We start from the raw sequence: 24,066 nt of genomic DNA, 5'->3' as shown, positions 1-24,066 counted from the left end.
GAGGGCAGGCACAGAAAAAGAATGATAAAAGCTAAGGAAGCAGGCGGCACTACATCAAGTGAGTATCCAATGTAACACAGCCAAAGGCATGTCCGGAAAGTGGGTTCGTCCGGATAGTGGGCCCCTGCCTCCTGGACTGGTACTTATGGACCCTAACCTAGCCTAACTCAGAAACCACCTACATAACTCCCTACCAGACATGCATAACACCTATTTATGGTCCTATTCACATAAATAAGGGACAGAAAGCATGAAATGAATGAAATGGAACCACAGAATGAGGTTTTAGAGGTGAGTATGGAAAATATTTAGCAGTGTACAGGGTACTTACAACACGTCCGTGGCCATTCCATTACAAAGGTTAACCCGCCTCCTCTAAGGCTCTGGCAGTGGTGAAAATGCTCTTGAAGCATGTACAGTAATCCAGTGTTGTGCAGCACTTAATCCTTTGCACTGCGAGTTATAATTGTTTAACACCACACATTCTGTTTGTAGTTGCACCACACCAATTTCAACCACCAGTTTACACTCTGTACTTAATCTTTGCACTCTGAATTGTAATTTCTTAACACTGCACAGCATTGTAAATTCTCATATGGTCTTTAATACTGTATACATTAGAACTCCCCTGCTCACTTTGTGCACTCAATTTTCAAATAAGTTATAGTTTTGTTGCAATACTTCTCCAATAAGGTGCTTGTCATGGGGTTTAACCATGATTCTGTAATCATACTTATGTCACGATTTTCAGCAGTTGCAGGAGTAGTTAATTTGCTGCACTTTGAAATTATAATTCTAGCATTCACGTACATATATTTATAGTACGGCTGGATCTGGTAAGGCTGTGAAACACAATAAAATTAGCCCAGTTTATTCATTTAAATCTCAGCCAAAATTGCAACACTACTAATAGGCACTGATGTGATGCTCCCTTTATCCCCAGAAAACCCCTGATTGTTAGATCTACCTGGCTTGCCTGGTGATCTGATTTCACTTATTCTTTCACCTTTGACCTCAGGGATTGGATTGTTAACAGCTGCACCATTAACTGTCCCTCATTCCACTTCTCTGTTAACCTAAAGCATGCCTAACTGTTATCTAGAAATCTGCTTAATCTAGCCTTTCCTACCCTATTGAGGTGAAGGCCGCCTCAACCATACAAGCTCCTGTTATGATGAAAATTGGCTCAAACATCAGCAGACATCAAACCCTTCTTTCTACACAGAGCTTCTAGTTTACCATTGACTCTTACCATTCTGCTCAGGATGACACCGATTGTCAAAAATGTTCAACAAACCACAGGCAGCTAACTTTCTACCACATTCCTTGAACTTCCTAATAGACCTTTTCCAGTGACGTCACTGAAATCACGTGATTTTGTTTACGACTCCATATTGGACAGCAAACTTCTTGGTGTAATGGCTGTCCAGACAGGGCTGTCAGAGATGAAACTGTCAGATATATGCAGAAATCTGAATCAATGCCACCAAGGTCTGTACAGGATCAAGATAAATTGTTTGGGGCTAGATCCTTACACCATATCTATGGAGAAATTCACCAGTTTCAAGGACTGGGGACCAAAACCAGATCTCAGATCTGGCGATCGCTATCATTATTTGATAAACACTCCATCAAAGTTAACCGGGGCATCCTTCAAGGTAAAAAGACATGTCACATTGTATATATGCAATGTAGATAGCAGGAACTGACATATGGTACTTGCAAATCGCTTTGGTAATCAGCAAATTATTGACTTTGGGCCAAGGGGGGAGGAATTGTATTACTCTGACTGGGAATCGAGTAGTTGATGAATTGGTTTCCCAGTGATGTACCCTAGGGAGGCGGTGGCTGAATCGGTAGAGAGGCGGCCTGCAGTCCTAATGGACCCAGGATCGAATCCCGGCTGGGGCAGGGAACAGTTTAAGGATTTGAATCTCCTAAAAGCAGACTTTCCTGATCTACCAGATAACCCGCCGACATGTCGTAAAAACACCCCCGCTAATACCAACACACCAGTCCTGTATGAGACAGCCCTAGCATGTATTCAATATGGAAGGTGGGTGTTAGCGCCGAAGTGGTGACATGTGGAGGTGTAGGAGGACTACTGGGCCTCGGAATGGGTCACTGCCCCCGAGAAATAGGCCCTGCAGCCTTTGCCCAGAGTTGGACCAAAAAAAAAAAAAAAAAAAGTTGCAGCCCCCTATTTAGAAAGGTTCAAGCATAGGGTAGATAAGTGTATGACAGGTATGGGTTGCATACAAAATTTGTCATTGTTGTAGTCACACTCCTGTGAGAGCTGCCTCGCATGTGCCTGCATGGGCTATTTGTAGGCAGGGTAAATTAGTCACACTCTTGTGGGAGCTGTCTAGCATGGGGCTGTTGGCCTACTGCAGTTATCCTCTCTCCTTAATCTGAAAGTTAGGTCCTAAGTTAGGTCAGATTAGGTTAAGTTTGTTGGGTTAGCTTGGTTTGGAATTAAAAAAGAAAAAAGTAATTTCCAACAGAAATGAATATCAAATTCAAATTAATCACACTATAAAACATTTAAAAATGAAAATTTTAAGCTTCAAGTTGAGTTTGGTGTAATTCTGGAAATTTACCAAGAAAATTTACATATTTTGGAAATTTCAGTAATTATAGACATAGAAACATACACACAACCTATATACTGATGTTTTAAGTAGTTTTACACAAAATGCATAATTGATAGTATAGGCCAAAACAGTCAAAACTATGCTTGACGTTAACTTTTACATTACAACTGAAACATAACATTGGCACAAATTTAAATTAAGGTTATTTATTTCATGCTGATGAGTACCACAGCATAAAACTAAAAGACTTCAACAATATAGTTTTTATGATTTTACATTTTATATTAAGAAAAAAAATCTTAGTAGCTACATGCCTGGTAAAAGAAAAATATAGGGGACTGTTGATATAAGTACAGTACAATATTTATCCTCTTATTTGTAATGAAAGTATTTTTGTACTAATTGGAAAATGTACATTTAATTGGAGCATGCATTGACAGTTCTGCTTTATGTGAAGCAACATTCTTTTCTAAATAAAATAGAAAATTATAAATAGTAGTACTAGTAATTTTGCTTCAGTTTTAATTACAACATTGTTTAGCACACAGGCTCACAGTGGTATATAAGTTTTATACTGAAGTCTTGAACAATATTCTGTACTGCACTATTATTAAAATCATCCACCATGACACAAATATCAGTTTCAAATGAATCACAGTGAAAAACATTGAAAAATTAAAAATATAAGCTTTAACCTAACCAACCATAACCAAAGCTCCTTACCTAACCTAACCTAACTTCAACTATGACTTAACCTGTAATTTAATGGGTTTTACTTACACACCTAACATTCTTGATCATCACTGCTATGTCAGATTTGGTTTAGGTGAAACTCTGGAATAATATCAAAACAAGGCCTGTGACATGGACCCTCCCCCTCTTTTCCCACGTACACTCATGGCCGTGTGGGTCTTGTGCTCTGACATTAACACAATTAGGATATCCCACGACACCTGCAACTGCTAAGAATGGTAAATATGCCCGTATCTGCCCACAAATCATCTGCTCTCCTGATATGAAATGCTTTCAACAGAGCCGGGAGTAGGCCTTCAGCTGCCAATTCTCCCTCTTCATGGCAGCTATCTACTTCTCTCACCTTTCCTCATGGGCCAGAAACTGGTAGAAGTTTACCCCACTTCCAGTTTTCTGCCTTGTCTTACAGCCGAAGGCACAGCAGTGGAATACCGCTGTGGATTCTGCAATTCTCTCTCTAGATGTCCAACAATTTGCCGTCCAATACGGCGCCGTAAACAAAAGTCACATGACTCGTGACATCACGTGGAAAAGATCTGTAAGGTTCCAATAGTTCCTAAGTATCTCCTCTGACCTGCCTGAAGCTATATTTTTAGTTCCTACCACAGTAACAAAGACTGAGTCCTCTGAGGATTTCCTGACTAAGTCATCAGCTCCCTGAGTCATGTTCTGTATCCTACACCCAGGAAAGTAAAAATGCTTCCATCTAGAACTCTTAGCACAAACCTCCTCCTCATGCCCAGTCAACAAATCTCTGTTAAGTATGAGGCTAGACTCATCCTACATTTCATCTTCTAGAACCTTAAACTTATTCCTAAGAGAGAGAGAGAAAGAGAGAATGAGTGTGTGTGGGAGGAAGTGGGAGGGAGATGATGAGAGAGAGAGGAAGAAAGGTGTGTGTGTGTATGTGGAATGGTAAGTGTGCATGGGAGGATGTGGGAGGGAGATGGTAATAATTGAGACTTGCTGAGAGGGACAGAGAGAGGGAGGAGAAGGATTATTAGAGAGAGAGTGAGTGAGAGATTTCTCAGCTCACTATGGCTGATTAGTACACATCACTCTGGCTCCTGTGACTCATGCAACTAAAAATCATCTGGCATCAGCTGAAATAATATACCATGGTACCCGACCATGAGAGGGTCAGCTGGTTTATTATGGATTATCAGATTTCCCTTCAGTTCACTATGAATAATCAGACTTCTTTATCCAGTTCAGTATGGATAATCGGAATGCTTTACATTTTGCCCAGCTCGGTATGGACTGTCAGAATTCTTTACTTCTTTACCCAGTTCAGTATGGATAATCAGAATACTTTCTTCACTGAGTTCAGTATGGATAATCAGACTTGTATCTAGTTCAGTATGGATAATCAGACTTCATTACCCACTTTGGTATGGATAATCAGCCTTCTTTACTCATTTTGATATGGCTAATCACTTCAGTACCCAGAGGGGTATGGCAATCAGACTTCATTACCCAATTCAGTATGGATGATCAGTGTTTATAGCTTGTTCAGTGTGCGATATGGGATTGTTTAAATATGAGGCCTGCCTCACTTCCTTCCAGAACCTCTTGCCATTGCTGGTCCACGTGAAGGAGGACAGAGGACTTATGGAAGCAACTATAAAGTGAGTACCCACAGTATTGTTCTCACCTAAGTGTTAACTTCACAGCCATTATCATTAGCATTCTCATCAATTCATTTTGTTGTCATAATAATAATCATCATATCATCATTATTGTTATTGTAGTTGTCATCACCATTACTGTATGACCGTAATTGTTCTTGAAGTTATCATCATCTTTGCTATCTTCATCATTATCACTGTTGTCATTGTCCACATCATTACCTTCCATTGATATCATCAATACAGTATACTCTTTGTTATCATTGGTGTCATTGTTGTCATCATTGTTATCATCATCCAAGGTGGGTGTATATTGAAGGGTAGCCATCATTGTTGTTCTTCTTTGTTGCAGTTTTGTGTGAATGTGTGTTTCTCATGGTATAACCGCTTTAATTTAATGGCGTTTTCTTTATTTTATTGATATTTCCTCCAGATGGCTTCATTCAGTTTATGGAACTTTTTTGGACAGGGAGGAATGTAGTACACCCACCGCAAATTGACTTTGGACCTACACACAGAATTGCTATGGGAGAGTTGTCTGTCTTTGCATTGTGTTTCCACCTCTACCAAGTGAATTTTGGGGCAAGAAGTAACTGGCATTTCCTCTGGAGTTGGCGGGAGGTGGTGAAACACTCAGCACATCAGTGCTTTCCCAGAAGCGAGAGTAGGAGTATATGGTCCCATCACTCCGAGCTTGCACCTCCCTCTTTTTTCATATGCATTACTGTTTGCCCTGTTATTTTCCTAGAGTCGAGTTGTCATGTCTGGAAAGTACTGCTCAAGGGATGAGAGGGTCCATATCATTGCATGGAGGCAGGATAATGTCCCTATCAACACAGTTTGTGAACGTACTGGATGCACACACTCGACTGTCATGGAGATTCTTGCTGCAGTGCGTGGCCTGCCACCTGATGTCGTACCAGAGCACAAGCATGGCAGTGGAAAGAAGAGGACAACTTCCAGAGGTACAGATATGCTTCTGAAGAGGGAAGTAATCAAGAATCCCTGACTGCCAGCAGCAGAATTGAAGAGAATGCATCCCCAGCTGTTACAAGACAACTCAATTCAAACTATCCGACACCACTTGCAGAAGGACCTGGGTTTGGTAAGCTGCACTGCAGCCAAGAAACCGCTTCTGACTGACTGCATGAAGAAGCAGCGCATTCAATTTGCCAAGAAGTATGCACACTGGACATCGGATGAGTGGAGAAGTTATGTTTTCCTTTGAAAGCACATTTCAAGTGTTCCAGATGCGTTCTACCAAGGTTCATCGCCCTGCCTTCTGTAGTCAATGTGACCCTGCTTACATGGTGCCGACTGTTGAGCACCCACAATCAGTAATGGTATGAGGGTTTTTCTCTGGTGAAATGGGAAAGGGAGGCCACTACTTTTTTCCTAAGAACTTGATGATGAATGGTGGCTGGTACATTCAAGTTCTGAAAGATCATTTGTTAAACATTTTTGCTGTTCATGGGTGCGACTTTTTCATGTCACAAGTCAAGAGGTGACAAAATGGCTTCAGGATAATGAGATTGAGGTCCTTGACTGGCCTGGCAACAGTGTGGATCTAAATCCGATAGAAAACTGCTGGACAAAGATGAAGAAAATCATGGCAGAGAAGAAGACACCCAATCTGGACAACCTCAAGACTGAACTGACAAATGTTTGGTGCAAAGAAATGTCCTTAGATTACTTTAGAGATCTAAGTGATTCCATGCCAAGACACATCCAACTGGTCCAGAAAAACAAGGGAAACATGATTTCATATTAATGAATAGGGGTGGAGAGGTATATGAGAGAGGGGGATGTGAGTTGGGAGCAGGGCAGTGAAATGGTGGTGGACAGGGCAACTTGGAGGCGATTTGTTTGTGGCCACCCCAAACGGGATTGAGGCGTCTGGCAATAGATAGATAGATAGATAGATAGAATGGCACATCATGAACAAACAATGTGATATGCTATGATTCCTGTGTTTTTTAATACCTTGTGGGGGACAGGTCCTAAGTCAGTTTGCGGCAGCTGTAGGTATAGCTTTCATTGGTCCCTTCACTATAAAAGGTCTCCTCTAAGGTAAGTAAAATCATTTGTAAATAGCAAGAATAAACCAGCAGAAAGTATCACAAGATCCAAGGAACTAAGTTTGATTCTCTTGTGCAGTGTTACAGTAGTAACTTTTCTCAAGCCATTAGATTTATGTTCAACAATCAGCCCCCCCTCCCGTGCAGCCTGTAATCCCTATCATGCAGCTTGTCATTGCTCTTCTCTCCCACATGCCCGTCTCACATACATTGCTTTTCATCATGCCTTCTTTTCACATTCTTTTTGTCTTTCTCATGCACTTGTCTGTCACCCATCGTGACTTCATCTCACATCTTCCAGTTTACTTCCATTTCTTCTCATTCTCTTAGCTTGCATTGTTTGTTTAACACTGCACATTTTTTATTGCTTTGCTCTCATATCCATTTCCATCCCCATGCGCTTGTTTTTTTTCCACGTCTTTCATGCATTCCTCTTACACACTCCATACAGCCTACCTTGCCTTATCCTCTTGTGCTTCTTGTATTCCATTTCATACAAATGTTTTCTTCTTGTTTTCTTTTAATATCCCATTTTCTTTTCCATGCTGCCATCTTTCCTGCCTCTGATATGCATTCCTCCAAAAGATCCCATTTTACATTCCTGTTATTCTTACCCTTTTCTTCTTCTCATACCTCACTCACACATCACCTTTTTTCCCCACATGCTTTCCACATACCTCACATGACTCTACCCTATTCACTTATCATACTTCATCCCCACATAGCTCACTGACATACCACCACATTGTACATCACACATGTACCTCACTCACGTATCATACATCCTCCCACATACCTTACTCACTCCTCCTTTTTCTTCCCTACCTATCCCTGCTATGCATGTCTGTCACACATTGTTTTTTTACTATCCTGTTTGTTACCTTTGCTACTCTCATACCTCTCCTTTCTTCTTCACAGTCTTTCTCATCCATTCTTTTTTTTTTTCCTCCCTCTCATGTTATGCCCCTGCCATTTATTCTTTGTACATATTCCTTTTCTCCCACACACTTAACTTTCACCTCTCTCGTCAACCTCACACACCCTTCTCCTTCTTCAGTCACACATCCCATTCTTCACACATCCCTCTCTTCCTCACACACCCCTCATCTTCTACACACACCCCTCTCTTCCTCACACACCCCTCTTTTCCTCACACACCCCTCTTTTCCTCACACACCCCTCTTCCTCCTCACATACCCCTCCCTTCCCCACATACGCCTCTTCTTCCTCACACATCCTTCTTCTCCCTTACACATCTGTCTCTTCCTCACACACCCCTCTTCTTCTGCACACACTCGTCTTCTTCCTCACACACCCCTCTCTTCGTCACATTCCCCTCATCTTCCTCACATACTCCACTTCCTCTTCATACACCTCTCTTCTTCCTCACACACACCTCTTCTTTCTCACACACCTCTCCTCTTCCTTATACACCCCTCCCCTTTGTCGCTTACACATCCCATTCTGCTCACACCCATTCTTTCTCACACACCCATCATCTTCTTCACACACCCATCATCTTCCTCTCACACCCATCTTCTTCCTCATACACCTTTCTTATTCCTAGCACACCCTTTTTCTTCCTCACACATCTCTCTTCTTCCTCGTGCGCCCCTCCCCATCCTCACAAACCCCTCCCCTTCCTCACACACTGCTCCCTTTCCTCACAGACCCCTCCCCTTCCTCACACTCTTTGTTGTACCACACTCCTATTCTTCCTTGTACATCCATCTCCTTTTTGTTCATCTCACACTGCCTTTTTTCCCCCCCCCCCACATCTTCCAGAGCGCTTCAGGAGTTGATGACGCCAGTGGAGTGCCTAATGCCAGCGGAAATCATGAGCCAGAACCATGAGGGTAAGCGGATCATCCACGAGCTAGAGTCAGTCATCGTCACCACCAAGAAGCTGTTCCTTGACACCCGTGTCACAAAGTCCATCGTTGATCTTATGAGCTCCGTCCTCCAGGTGCTTGATTTGTCCTTGTTTGAAGAGAAAGATGAAAATTGCTAAGAAGATTAGACATTAGTATATCAAAGTCCACTTACAAGTGAAATGTCTGATGATTACAGATTTTCACGTCAGTCTTATGAGCTTTGTCCTCTAGGGGCTTGATGTACCCTTGTTTGACTTATTAAAAAAAAAAAAAAGTGATAGTAAGATCAATACAATCCAGCAGTAAATCAAAACATATTTGTCAAACTAAATTTTTGAATATTGGAAACTTATTATCAAAGTTCACATTTAGATGTACATATTTTTGTATCATGATTCATATCTTAGTCTTTCATGTTTTCTAATCTCTTCCTCTGCCTCTGACCTCCAGGTCTTCAAATGCATTGTGTTTAAACATATCAGGCAGCAGTTATCTTTAATTTTATTTTCTTTCTTTGACATTCAATCTTTGCCTTTTTTTTTTTTTTTTTTTTTTTCTTTTGGTAAAAACTGAGAAAATGAACTACCACCGTGAATGACATCAGGCACTGAGCTGAGGCAGTTTTTTGGCTACTCCTCCCCCATTATGGCAGGCACACAGCACACCTAACTACACACTCTCACTCGTTTTAGGTTGAACTCTCTCATGCAAGAGCACACTGGTAATCTCAGTCTTTCATGTATGCAAGTATTCAACTTTTGTGCTGTCTTTCTCAGAGTGTTCTTTCCACTGCCTTTTACGTTCAGTCTTTGAAATGAGGTGTGTGTGGACATTTAGAAATGAATGGATCTTGAATGTAGCTTTCTTTTTTGTTCATATTTGTTTGGAAAGAAGTCTCCCAGGCTTTCAGCTTTGGTTTTATTTTTTTTTAGAGAAAAAGAATTGACATGCAAAACATACAGTAGACCTTCAACCCTTGTTCTTTCTGCTATTTTCCACAGGACTCGAAAATGATGAGTTTACCAGAGTGTGAGCTAATCAACCAGTGTCTTCTATTGGTGCGGAACCTCCTACATGTCAGCAGCATTCCTGCTGCCCCCACCCGCAACATCACCCGCCCATGCCCTTCCTCTGCCACGTCCACAGCATCCACCACTGCTTCACAACCCAAACAACAGGTTAATAGTTTTTTTTTTTTTTTCCCCCCCCACCAGGATCATAGATTGGTGATCTGCTTGTGAATGTTTTGGTTAGGCCTTTGAGCTTGAGCCAGGGTTTCATGGGCTTTGATAATATGTGAATAATTGTTTAATCCATTTCACTGGACATGCTGTCCATAGTCTTGCTTTCATACTTTCTCTTTGCATGTTTCTGGATCCTACATCAAGATATCCTTAGTTGGAAAAAAAATGATGATGTTGGTGACACCTATTCTCATTATCTTATCCCTGTTTCCCACTAATAATGATGTAAGTAGGATCCAGAAATTGGGGTTGGAAAGCAAAAGAGTAGGAGAGCTGATAATGATGGGTAGGCTAAATTATACCAGTTATACCAACATATCCATTCATACTGGATTACATTTCTCCATTTCAGGGAGGAACAGGTTTACCAGTGTTAACAGAAGACCAGATTATGTGGAACTTATTTGCTCAGCGCTTCGACAACATACTGATACAGCTGTTGACGTGCAACCAGCAGGTAGGGAATACTCTATGTCACTGATTTTATAGTGCTGTGAATTGTTCAAATGGAAGAATTATACTTGCAAATGGAAGTGTTGCTCACAGCACCATATGTCCACATTAAGCGACATTTCCATACGTGAATACAACAAGTCTCTGTTATGTTACCTGTTTATGTCCTTTTTGCTGTTAAATCCAGCCTGCTATAGGAAGTGTAGCCTACTTATTAACCCATAAACTTTGACAGTAGGATTTTCTTCCCAACCCAAATTACACAAAAAATATATCAGTTTTCTAATGTCAACAAAAGTCACTTTTCCTCCTTTTGAATGAAAGATAGCATCTTGAGGCATGTTCCATACTGTATTTTTTAGCATGTAAAATGCATTTTTTCCTTAATAAACATACTGACAAGTCCCTATGCATCTTGAATGACAAATGGCATGAGGTTAGATGAGGTAGCTGTAACTCTATTCAAGACAGCTACTGTACATATACAGTATAGGTAAGGGGAGGCAGTGGCTCATTCGGTTGAGAGATGGTTTGCAGTCCTACCGGACCCAAGTTCAAATCCCCACTGGGGCAGGGAACAGTTTAAGGATTTGAATTTAATAAAAACAGGCTTTACTGATCTACCAGAAGACCTGCCGACATTCGTAAAAACACCCCTGCTAATACCAATACACCAGTCCTGTATGAGACAGCCCTAGCATGTATTCAATATGGACAGTAGGTGTTAGCGCTGAAGTGGTGATATATAGAGGTGTATGGTACATAGGAGGACTACTGGGCCTTGGGAGCAGGCTATGAAGCCTATGCCCAGTGTCAGACACATAAAAAAAAAAAAAAAAAAAAAAAAAAAAAAATCCCGTACTCTCCCTACTGTTGACAGAATATACAGTAAAATACATTTGATTAAGATAAAATTGTTGATAAAATTGTGAAAAACTAGATGCGCTTGAATGAATACTCAAAAGATTTAGGAAAACTTCAAAGATAGCCACAACTCTTGTTTACATACTGATAGTGCTGCCACCTGGTGTCTGCTGGTAAATATAACTGAAAGTTTTCAGTACAAGCTTGGATTTTTTGGATGACTATGTGTTTGTAACATTTTATTGATCATTACTTTTTGTGATTTTATATTCAGGGAATGTAAGAAAATGTTCTGGAGAGAGGTAAAGAGAGTTAGACAGGGTGATAAAGAAGTTAGTCAGGGAGTGAAAGATAAAATTGATAAATTCCTAGTGGAGAAGGGAGAAAAAGTGAACAAATGGAGAGAACACTTTAAGGAATCGTTGAACATAAAGAATGAATGTAATACGAGTATAAGTGGCTGGGGAATGGCTGGGAGAAGGAGGGAGCTTAGAAGAGAGGAAGAAATCAGTAGGATGGAAGTTTTGGAAGCATTGAAGAAATTCAAAATAGGGAAAGCCCCAGGAAGTGGAGTGTATGGTGAAATACTGAAGCATGGAGGATAGTAGTAGAATGGATATGGTAGATGTGCAGATTGGCCTGGGAGGAAGGTAGATTCCCGGAGGAATGGAAGTCAGGTACAGTATAATTATTCCCCTGTACAAAGGAAAAGGGGAAAAAGAAGTGTGTGGTAATCACAGGGGCATTTGTCTTCTTAGTGTAATGGAAAAAGTGTATGGTAAAATACTTATTGACCAAGTTAGGGGAATAACAGAGGAATTAGTTGGAGAAGAACAGGGAAGTTTTAGAAAAGGAAGAGGTTATGTAGATCATATATTCATCCTTAGGTCTTTAGTGGAAAAGTTTCTTGAGAAGGGAAAGAAGTTGTATGCAGCCTTCATGGATTTGGAGAAAGCATATGACAGGGTGGATAGACAAGGATTATGGGAAGTATTAAGAATGTATGGAGTAGATGGGAAGTTGTTGAATGTTGTGAAGAGTATGTATGATGGTGCTAAGGCTGCAGTGCATGTGGATGGTGAACTGAGTGAATTTTTCTCTTTGAAGGTTGAGTTGAAACAGGGATGTGTCATGTCTTCATGGTTGTTCAATCTGTATATGGATTGGGTAATAAAAGAGGTACAAGGTAGGGCAGTGGATGTTGGAGTGGCCCTGGTTAGAGAGGGTAGTGTTTGGAAACTCCCTGTACTGTTGTTTGCAGATGATACTGTGTTGTTGAGTGAAGACGAAGGGGAGCTGCAAGGCTTGGTGGATGAGTTTGGGAGAGCGTGTAAGAAACAGAATCAAAAGGTGAATGCAGGGAAGAGTAAAATGATGGTCTTTGACATAGGTGAAGTCAGTGAATGTACAGTGAGGTTAGATGGTGAGGAAATGGAAGATGTGAGTACGTTTAAGTACTTGGGTAGTGTGATGAGTAAGGATGGAGGTTTGGAGGGTGAAGTGTTTGAAAGGGTACAACAAGGAAGAAAGGTTGCTGGTTCCTTGAAGACAGTGATAAGAAACAGGGAAGTGAGCATGGAAGTGAAAAAGTTACTACATGACAGTATTGTGATACCAACTCAGACGTATGGAAGTGAAGCTTGGACGTTGTTGGAAGGACACAAGTCAAGAGTGAGATAAGTGGAAATGAGTTATTTAAGAAGAGCCTGTGGAGTCACATTGAGAAACAGGCTGACAAATGAGGATATAAAGGAGCATTGTGGTGTGGTTGTGGATGTGATAGGAAGCATTAGGAAGAACACACTGAGGTGGTTTGGCCATGTGGAGAGGATGGAGGGTGAGAGACTGATGAGGAGAGTGTATGTGAGTGAGGTGGAAGGGTGGAGAGGGAGGAGGAGGCCGAGGATGAGATGGAGGGATGGGGTGGAGACGTATATGAGAGAGGGGGTTTGAGTTGGGAGCAGGGCAGTGAAATGGCGGGGGACAGGGCGATTTGTTTGTGGCCACCCCATATGGGATTGAGGCGTCTGGCAATAGATAGATAGATGTGGAGTCACATGGAGAGACAGACTGACAAATGATTAAGTGAAGGAGCATGGTGGTGTGGATGTGGATGTGATAGAAAACATTAGGAGAAATACATCGAGGTAGTTTGGCCATATGGAGAGGATGGTGAGCAAGACTCTCATGGGGAGAGTATATGTGAGGGAAGTACAGTAATCTCTGTACTTTCTGGATGCCCACTTTCCGGACACCCCACTTACCGGACATTATGGGCCTGGATATTCGGAACCCAAATATGACCAAAAAAAGAAAAAAAAATCACCCAAAAATCCTAATTTATTCCCACCCGTAATTTGAAATTGCCGCGCGGCACCGAACAGCTGTTACACCACGGACTCTTCACCCCTTCCTTCCTCCCCTCTCCTCCCTCCCCCCTTCCCTGTCAGGGTTGCCATTTGGTATTTTTCATTACCAAATGAGGGCCAATTTGGTAATGAAAAATTCGTTTGGTAATGAATCAGAATAATGCATTACCAAACGGAATTTTCACACGTATGAGGATACACAGGATGGAGATGGTGGATTGTTTGCTCTCTCTGATTAATCTGCTAGCCAACATAGCATGAAAATAATCAACATGCTGTTAATTATAAGGAGAGTGATTACATTTATTTACACTTGTATATATAATTAGTGAAGAATGAATGCTAGCTTTACAAATTAGGTAATGAAAAGTTAAATTTGGCAATGAAAATTGAGGAGTTTGGTAATGTGGCCATTGCGATCTGGCAACTCTGTTTCCCCGTCACCACGAAGGCACAAACAGTTACTGCCTAACGTCAATCGTGAGCAGATGCTTATTGCAGTGGAAGTTACATGTGCTCGTTTTTTGTAAATAAACAGTGAATAAACTGCAATACCTTGCCACTAGACCACACGGGAATTTACAGTGTTGTGCAGTGTTAAGAAATTAGAATTTAGAATGCAGAGGATTAACTGTGGAGTGCAAACTGACAGTTGAAACTGGCCTGGTGCAATTAACAGTGTGCAGTGTTAAACAATTATAACTCACAGTGCAAAGAATTACTGTAAGTGCAGCACAACACTAGATTACTGTACATGCTTCAAGAGTATTTTCACCACTGCCAAAGCCTTTAGAGAAAGCAGCCACAGATGTGCTGTAAGTACCCTGGCTGTGGTACAGTCAGTGCTGATTCCTCATTCCTTGGATCCTTTTCATTTTTATCATGCTTTATGTCCGTTATTGGTGTGAATAGGGTCTTAAATAGTGCTATGCATGTCCGGTAGGGAGCTATTTAGGTGGCTTTCAAAGTTAGGCTGAGTTAGGGTCCATAAATACCAGTCCCGGAGGCAGGAGCCCACTATCCGGACGGGACCACTTTCCGGACATGCCTTTGGCTCTATTACATCGGATAGTGGAGGGATTACTGTATATATATATATATATATATATATATATATGTGCATGTATGTGTCTATTGCCAAATGTTTTAATCCCCTATGGGGTGGCCACAAACAAATTGCCTCCATGTCGCTCTGTCCCCTGCCATTTCTCTGTCCTGCTCCCAGCTCACACCCTCCCTTTCTCATATACCTCTCCACCAAATCCCTCCATCTCATCCTTGGCCTTCTTCCTACTCTCCCCCCCTCCACCTCACTCACATACACTCTTCTTGTCAGTCTGTCATTCTCCATCCTCTCCATATGGCCAAACCACCTTGATGTGTTTTTCCTAACGCTTCCCATCACAGTCATACCACAATGCTCCTTCACTTCCTCATTTGTCAGTCTGTCTCTCCATGTGACTCCACATGCTCCTCTCAAATAACTCATTTCCACTGCTCTCACTCTTGACTTGTGTCCCTCCAACAAGGTCCAAGCTTCACTTCCATACGTCAGTTGTTATCACAGTACTGTCATGTAGTGACTTTTTCACCCCCATGCTCACTTCCCTGTATATACATATATATAGATAGATAGATAGATAGATAGATATATAGTTAGATATATAGATATATATTATATACCCACTGCAAATTGACTTAGTACCTACACACAGAATTGCCATGGGAGAGTTGTCCATCTTTGCTTTGTGTTTTCACCTCTACCATGTGAATTTTTTGGGCAAGAAGTAACTGGCAACTCCTCTGGTGTTGGCGGAAGGTGATGCAACACTCAGCACGTCAGTGCTTGCCCAGAAGCGAGAGTGGGAGTGTATGTTCCCATCACTCCGAGCTTGCACCTCCCTCTTTTTTCCTATGCATTACTGTTTACCCTGTTATTTTTGTAGAGTCGAGTTGTCATGCCTGGAAAGTATTGCTTAAGGGATGAGAGGGTTTGTATCATTGCTTGGAGACAGGACAATGTCCGTATCAGAACGATTTGTGAACGTACTGGTTGCACAAATTCGACCGTCATGAAGATTCTTGCTACAGCACGCGGCCTTCCACCTCATGTCATCCCAGAGCACAAGCATGGCAGTGGAAAGAAGAGGACAACTTCCAGAGGTACAGATACACTTCTGAAGAGGGAAGTAATCAAGAATCCTTGACTGACAGCAGCAGAATTGAAGAGAATGCATCCCCAGCTGTTACAAGACATCTCAGTTCGAACTATCCAACACTGCTTGCAGAAGGAGCTGGGTTTGGTAAGCTGCACCGCAGCCAAGAAACTGCTTCTCACTGACTGCATGAAGAAGCAGCACATTCAATTTGCCAAGAAGTATGCACACTGGACATTGGATGAGTGGAGAAAAGTTATGTTTTCCATTGAAAGCACATTTCAAGTGTTCCAGGTGCGTTCTGCCAAGGTTCGTTACCCTGCCTCCCGCAGTCGATGTGACTCTGCTTACACGGTGCCGAGTATTAAGCACCCACAATCAGTAATGGTATTGGGGAGTTTCTCTGGTGAAATGGGAAGGGGAGGCCTCTACTTTCTTCCCAAGAACTTGATGATGAATGGTGGCTGGTACATTCAAGTTCTAAAAGATCATTTGTTTAACTTTTTTGCAATTCATGGGTGCAACTTTTTCATGCACGATTCTGCTCCATGTCACAAGTCAAGAAAGGTGACAAAATGGCTTCAGGATAATCAGATTGAGGTCCTCGACTGGCCTGGCAACAGTGTGGATCTAAATCTGATAGAAAACTGCTGGGCAAAGATGAAGAAATTCATGGCAGAGAAGAAAACACCCAATCTGGACAACCTCAAGACTGAACTGAAAATGTTTGGTGTAAAGAAATGTCTGTAGATTACTGTAGAGATCTAAGTGATTCCATGCCAAAACACATCCAACTTGTCCTGAAAAACACGGGAAACATGATTTCATATTTATGAATGGCATTTCATGAACAAACATTGTGATATACTATGATTTCCATGTTTTTTAATACCTTGTGGGGGTAGGTCCTAAGTCAATTTGCAGTAGTTGTATATACAGTACCCTCGCGTCCAACACGGTAATATTGTCATGCATGGGTCACGTGTTGGACCAAAAACGTGTTGGACTAACAATAGAGCTTATGGGGAAAAATGAATTATGTCAGCAACCCTAGGAAAAGTCACCCTAAATACCTACCATATACCTATACATATATTGGTACTATTGTAATTATAATACAGTAAATGGTACTGTGCTATGAATGATAACTAACCTTTTAGGATAGTGTTGGTGGGCTTGCTGGGAATGGAAGGTGGTATCCAAGGCTGTAGGTAGTCCTACTGGGTCCCCGGAGGATGGCTGCTGGTGTCACTAGCGGGTAATGGCTGTTGCTTCTCCTCAACCTCCCTCATAAATCTTTTGAAATCACACTCAGAATCACTATCTTCGTCCACAGCCATGGAAGGTCCTGCTTCTGCCTGTCCTAGCACTCTGTAATCCTCGGCAAAGGGCATGCTTCTCACACTGTTCCCAGAGCCCCGTCTCGTGACTGTGGAAAGTGATCGCTGTCACTGACTCGGTAGAGAATAAGGAGAAGCAACTTTGTTTATAAACTTTTACACACGCCGATGAGAAGGGTTTCAAAACGATTGATATTTGTTCTAAAATATTAATATGTATTCAGTGCCAGGCTAAATGTTCAATGCTGCAGTAAGATACATTCTCTGTCGAGTCGCCTGGGTTTTGGTCACACTGTTTTGCCCGTCATATCCTCGGCAGGAATCCATCCAGATGAATTCCAAATGCCCATGGTATCGTTGGCAATTTTACCATGTTACTGTTCCGATTTACCATCGTATCCTCGGCAAACCTGGTATGAAGTGCCGTGTGATAGCCTTCGGCTGCCAGGATCTTGTCTTGGTTTTTTATTATGGTCCTCACGTTGGCTTCATTCATGTCGTAGGCCTTAGCAATGTCAACTTTCCTCTCCCCTTTCTTCTTCCTCTCGATGCTTTCTAGCTTGGTGGCCTGAGGGAGGTGTCGACGCTTCTTGGGGTTCTCAGAAGGCTTCCTAGGCATCGTGAGCAGGGTAAAATGCAGTAACAACGGCAGAAAGTGCAGCAAGAAAAAAGCACCTTCCAATGCGAATTATGCAACTGAGTGGTGCTGTGGCGGGAGAAATTTAAACAAAACATCACGTGACAGCGGAAGCTTTTTTAATTGGGCGGCATCACGATCACGTCACGATAGCAGGGGGGGAAGGCTACTTGGTCAGAAGTTTTCATTGGCTATCATCATCATGGGAATGTCCAGTATGACCGTGTTGGGCCGGGGGTGATCGTGCTAGAGGTGAACTCTGCGGATTTCGCCCACTTCTCGGAGCTCTGTGCGTGTTATGCTAACACATTCGTGTTGCAGTAATTAAATCGTATTAAATAATACTAATTATTTGCTCCGTGCTGGACGTGAATCTTGCTGGACTAACGTGTGTTGGATGCAAGGGTACTGTATATGTATATATATATATATATACACAGTATCCTCTCAAATAACGCCAGGGTTAGGTTCCTGGAGAGGTCGCGTTAGTTGAAAACACGTTATTTAAACATAATTTTCCCATAAAAAACAATGATATTATTAGGGGTTACGTTCCTGGACTCTGGGAAAGTCTGCCCCTTTGGGGAGTTATGCGACTCTAAACTTAAAAGCAACAATATTAATTTGAAAGACAATCCACATAAAAAACAAAAAGTAAATTTGGGGAGTAATAACATTTGAGCCCAAGTTGGGCCAAAGCGTTGTTTACTTCTCCCCAAATACTTGCTGCTTTCATTATTTACTTGGATTTTCTTTCAATTCTGCTTCATTCACGGCATTGTGAAAGTTCCTCAACATTATTAATGGGTTAGTAGGTCATAAAAACACTGCAGTAAAAGCAACATTTTCATTACAGTAAGTAGGTCACAAACAATAACAGCACACAGCCTCACTTCATCTATGCATCACTCATCGTCTGCTGCTGTCCCTCCTCACCCCACTCCCTGACCTCCCGTCGCTCCCCACCCTAAATTTGTTGTCCCTCCTTGCTCTGCTGTCCTTCCTCTTCCTCTGACTCCCTTGCTACTGGTGATGAAGATAACTCCCTTAAGTGGACCTGGAGTGGTGGCGTCTTCGTCGTGGGTCTACCCCCCAGAGGCTGTCGAAGAGAAGAGGAGGACAGCATGGGGGCCAAACCACCACAAACCCCCCCGGCCCCTCACGGGGCTCGAGTACCTCTTAAGCTACCAGAAGAGGCTCGATGACTCCGTCGATGATGCCTGTCCAGGATGCGACACAGCACCCCATAATATTAAGCACATTATGGAAGACTGCATAGCACACAATCACCTACGCCAACAACACAGCATACATTCTTTGAGAGCTCTTTGGGAAAGCCTGGTCTCGGCCATGGCCTTCCTAAGGGACTTGGGGCTGTTCGGCCAGATTGCCTAGGGAACAACTGCTACTAATACTACTCCCTTAAGTTTTCTGTCTTCTTCATAAAGAACTGCTTTATCTTGGTCTGAGTGGTGTTCTTCTTTCTGTTCTGCAGCATCAAGTTGTAACAGTTTAGATCTGCCATCACTTTCCTGCCCAAATTTTGTCTGAAAATGAGCCAAATTGCTCAGAATGGGGCCAAACTTCATTTTCGAATATTATAGTTCGAATAAAACCAGTTTAAGCAACAGACAAATAAAAAATTGCATTTATGCATAAACTGCCACACACAGTCTATCAGCTCGGGACTGTCCAAGGCGCGCGCGGCTAATTTGAAACCATCACGTACCTGTAAAGTCGCATTAAATCGAGAAACCCTTGTTAGTTAAACATATCTCCTTAAGTATTTGCTCATGTTAAAACGAAAACACGTTTTTTAAACTCGCGTTAGTTGAAAGGTTACTGTATGTATATATATATATATATATATATATATATATATATATATATATATGAAACTACTGTTAATGCATTATCTTGAGCTATCATTTCAACTAATGTGTGCTTTTCAGTAGGCTGAATGCTTATAGAAGACTGCTGTACCACGCACCTTTTTATTGCTACTGAATTAGATTCAATGGATCTGAGGGTGTTTTAGAATATAACAATTTCTGGTTAAGGACAGACATAACAAACTATGAAACTTTCACTGGGGGAAAATGAGATGAGCTCGTATCTATAGGTGAAATTCATTCATTCAGTCTAGTAGAATTTTCATAATTTTGTAGGTTATCTCTTTTACCTTAATTGCATTAATAATAGACAGTACTACGATACATCATATTTTCCAGTAAATTTGTTTGCGGCTGGTACCATATTGTAGTGGTGATTTCTTGTCATACCTTTAGATTAATGGCTGAGAGATTGTTGATCTGTCCTGGGATAAAGTAATGGCATTTTATAATTGAATAAGAAAATTCTGCTACAGTAGGCCGCAATCCAGGCTCATTGGTGTTAATGAGGCCCTATAAAAGGCTTGGCTTCAGTTACAGAAGATTTTCAGTAAAAATATGTATATTATGAGACAACAGAACATTTGAAAAAAATGGTTGGTGAGAGAGAATGAACATTAAAAGACTGGTTACTCAGGAAGGAATAATAAAACTTAAAATTCTTAAAGGGGAAGGATGATTGAGGCAGCTCAGTTATTATAATACTGTACTATAGTTTTTTGGAAGAGGATGTGTTTGAGTTTGCTGTCATCCCATTCAGTAAATGCTAATGATGGCTGTCACTGTATCACAGTGTGTCTGAAAATCCTAAGGTGGTAACCTCAGATACGATGGGTGCCAAGCAGAATAATAGCACTTTGATTTGATGGGTGCCAAGCAGAATAATAGCACTTCGATTTGATGGGTGCCAAGCGGAATAATAGCACTTTGATTTCTATATTACCTAGTGGATAATGCTTTGAGACTCTTCTTTGAGCATTATGTATACTGCTATGAATTATTCATTATACACAACACGAAGATATGGGAGTTATACTATGAATGGAGAGAGAGAGACAGACAGACAGACAGACAGAGAGATGGGGGTTAGGGGTGGAGATATAAAAGGAGAGGGAGAATAAGGTGTACCAACTGTTATTGTGTATGTGCCAGTGAGACTTGCGAAAGGTATTGAGGCATGGGGTGCCAGTAATTACAGTATTTTAGTGGGTGTACGTTATGTAAGACTGTGACAGACTTTCCATTTTATGTATCAGACTGATAAATAGTACTGAATAGAGATATTGAGAGATGAATATATCATACATAACCATGTAGTTTAAACTCAGTAAAGAAACAGAAGGAAGGACATAAGTAATTTGTAGTACAGTAAAACCTCAATATATCGGACTAATTGGGGCCCAAGCCAGTCCAAAAAAAGCGAAAGTCCAATAAAAGCGACATCAGGACTCCTCCCTGGACTTCCTCCACCTTTTGTTATGCACAGAGGCTTGCTTGTCATTCATGCATTTATTCTCTCTCTCTCTCTCTCTCTCTCTCTCTCTCTCTCTCTCTCTCTCTCTCTCTCTCTCTTTTCCCACACTGGGCACTCCTATTTTACTTCACACATTTTTGTCTTCATCATCACCTTCACCTTCCCATTCATTTTTACCTTCACTTTCAGTTCACTCTGACATTCACATTCACTTTCATATTCTCTTCCATGCTCATTTCACATTCACCTTCACATTCACTTTCACTATCACTCATTTTGAACTTCCCTTTCACCTTCACTTGCAACCTTACTTTCTCATTTTCACATTTACCTTTACAATTATTCACTCACCTTCACTTTTGCCCTCCCTTCATTTACTATCACATTCACCTCCACCTTCACTCACACCACCTTCCCTTTCACTTTCACCTTCACTTTCACTTTCAACTTTTCTTTCACCTTCACTTTCACCTTCATCTTCACTTTTACATTCATTTTCACCTTCACTTTCACCTTCATCTTCACTTTTACATTCATTTTCACCTTCACTTTCACCTTCATTTTCTCCTTGGCCTTTACTTTCACCATCTTCACTTTTACATTCATTTTCACCTTGACTTTCACCTTCATTTTCTTTCATTTTCACCTTCATTTTCACCCTCACTTTCACCTTCACTTTCACCCTCTTTTTCACCTTCACATTCACCTTCACTTTCACCTTCACATTCACCCTCACTTTCACCTTTCACCTTCGACTTCACTTTCACCTTCACCTTCACTTTCACCCATACTTTCACCTTCCATCTTCACCTTCACTTTCACTTCTGACTTCACTTTCAAATTCACTTTTACTTTCACCTTCACTTTCACCTGCACCTTCACTTTCACCTTCCACCTTCACTTTTACTTTTGACTTCACTTTCACATTCACTTTTACTTTCACCGTCACTTTCACCGCACCTTCACTTTCACTTTTGACTTCACTTTCACCTTCCACTGTCACTTTCACCTTCACTTTCACGTTCCACCTTCACTTTCACTTTTACTTCTGCCTTCACATTCACTTTTGATTTCACTCATTTTCACTCACTTTCACCTTCAGTTTCACACTACCTTCACTTTCACCTTCACAATGCCATCACTAACCTTCACTTTTTCATTCACTTTCACCTCTCTCTCCCGGAGACAGAGAGAAGGGGAGGAAATATAGAAGGAGAAGAGAGGAGGGACCAAGGTTATGCCTATCTCATTTGTTTATGCCAAGGGGACGCCACTTGTCATTTCTGTATGTATTCTCTCTCTCTCTCTCTCTCTCTCTCTGTTGACTTTGACTTTCCATATTCACTTGTGTGCTCTCTTTCACCCTCACTTTTACACTCATTTTTACAGTTATTTTCATTTTCAGTTTTACCTTCTCTCTCTCTCTCTCTCTCTCTCTTTCCCCGCAAAGGGATGGGGAGGAAGGGAAGGTATGGGGGAGGAGAGAGCGAGGAGGGACCGATGTTATGGTATCTCCTCCGTTTGTTTGTTTATTCGTTTATTCCAAGCGAGGATGCTTTTGGCTTTATTGGACTTTTCCTGACGCATAAGAATTTAGTTCACTTGGCTCTTCGAGTCCGATAAAAGTGAATACTGCTATATTGAAGTCTGTTATATTGAGGTTTTACTGTATTTATACTCTATGTTTTTCTGTACCTGCCCTCCTTTCTTCCTATTTCTCCTATCTTCCTGTCACTTCTTATTCCTTTTCTTTCCTTTACAGGTGGCTTTACATTGAGTGACAAGCCAAATGGTTTCCTGTAAGCCAAGAAACCATTTACAATGCTGGGTGGTAACCATATAACCAAACCATACGTGCTTCCTACGTGTCAACAAGTGGGTTGGTGGAGGGTTGGTGCCCCTCCCTGTAAAACAACTAACTCAGTGTCAAATGGCCACCCTTTACGGGATTATGGTGTCTGGCAATAGATAGATAGATAGTAATATTATGGTTGAGATATTCACCACATTATCTCTTTTATTTAGTAATAATGAAACTATTGACTGTTGAATAGAACTGAATGGAGCCGCTGAAATGCAAGTGTGCATTTGTGACTGTGACTATACCAAGCTAATATTTTAGTTAGTGCTGGTTAGGCATCAAAAACTTTTTTCCTTACACTTGCTCTTCCAAAATTAGGATACTTCTTGCACAATACAGCATCTTATATGCCAAGAAATATGGTATGTGTTAAATATGGAGTCAGTATCTCACTTAATTTAATCATAGTGCGGTTAGGTTTTTGGGTTTGTGTCTGTTTTTGAAAAAATATTTTTTTCACCACTTTGAAATTTCAACATGATGAGATGAAGGAGCATAACATAAACTATGAGTATTTCATTTTTTTAGGTCAGTGTGTACAGTAATATAGTCATGGCTAGTGTTTCAAGATGTGAATTTAAGGAGGAACTGCATAAAAAATACAGGTGTAATGAAGTACCGAATCAGCGGTCATTTGCTGAATCAGCACTCATAATTGGAAAATATAATTTTTTTCACCATATAGGTTCATGCACCTAATTATCTGATATCCGGTCACAATTTGGCGTTTAACTTTTACTAAAAAATCAGGATTCAGAGTAAAAATATGCAAAAAGTTGCAGAAGTGTTTTGCCTTTAGTCCAGTAACTCACCTTTGCAGACTTCTAAGTTGTATAAATATTGATTTAA

At 41.2% G+C, this 24,066-nt stretch overlaps 1 protein-coding gene across 1 annotated transcript in view; it reads left to right on the top strand.

Moving 5' to 3' along the window:
* The window catches only part of tim (timeless), a 394,051-nt gene that overhangs the window by 188,343 nt on the left and 181,642 nt on the right, over positions 1-24,066 (top strand). The window contains exons 5-8 of the mRNA XM_080274845.1: positions 4,914-4,975; positions 8,839-9,019; positions 9,929-10,105; positions 10,524-10,628. Of these exons, the coding sequence (XP_080130971.1) occupies positions 4,914-4,975; positions 8,839-9,019; positions 9,929-10,105; positions 10,524-10,628 (525 nt within the window). The remainder of the gene's footprint in view (positions 1-4,913; positions 4,976-8,838; positions 9,020-9,928; positions 10,106-10,523; positions 10,629-24,066) is intronic.

The sequence above is a fragment of the Coenobita brevimanus genome, chromosome 60, assembly GCF_032717465.1.
Source record: "Coenobita brevimanus isolate Jiangsu-jjx chromosome 60, ASM3271746v2, whole genome shotgun sequence".
Taxonomy (NCBI): Eukaryota; Metazoa; Arthropoda; class Malacostraca; order Decapoda; family Coenobitidae; genus Coenobita; species Coenobita brevimanus.
The sequence above is the reverse complement of the archived record's forward strand: the minus strand, read 5'-3'. Positions and strand labels throughout refer to the sequence as shown.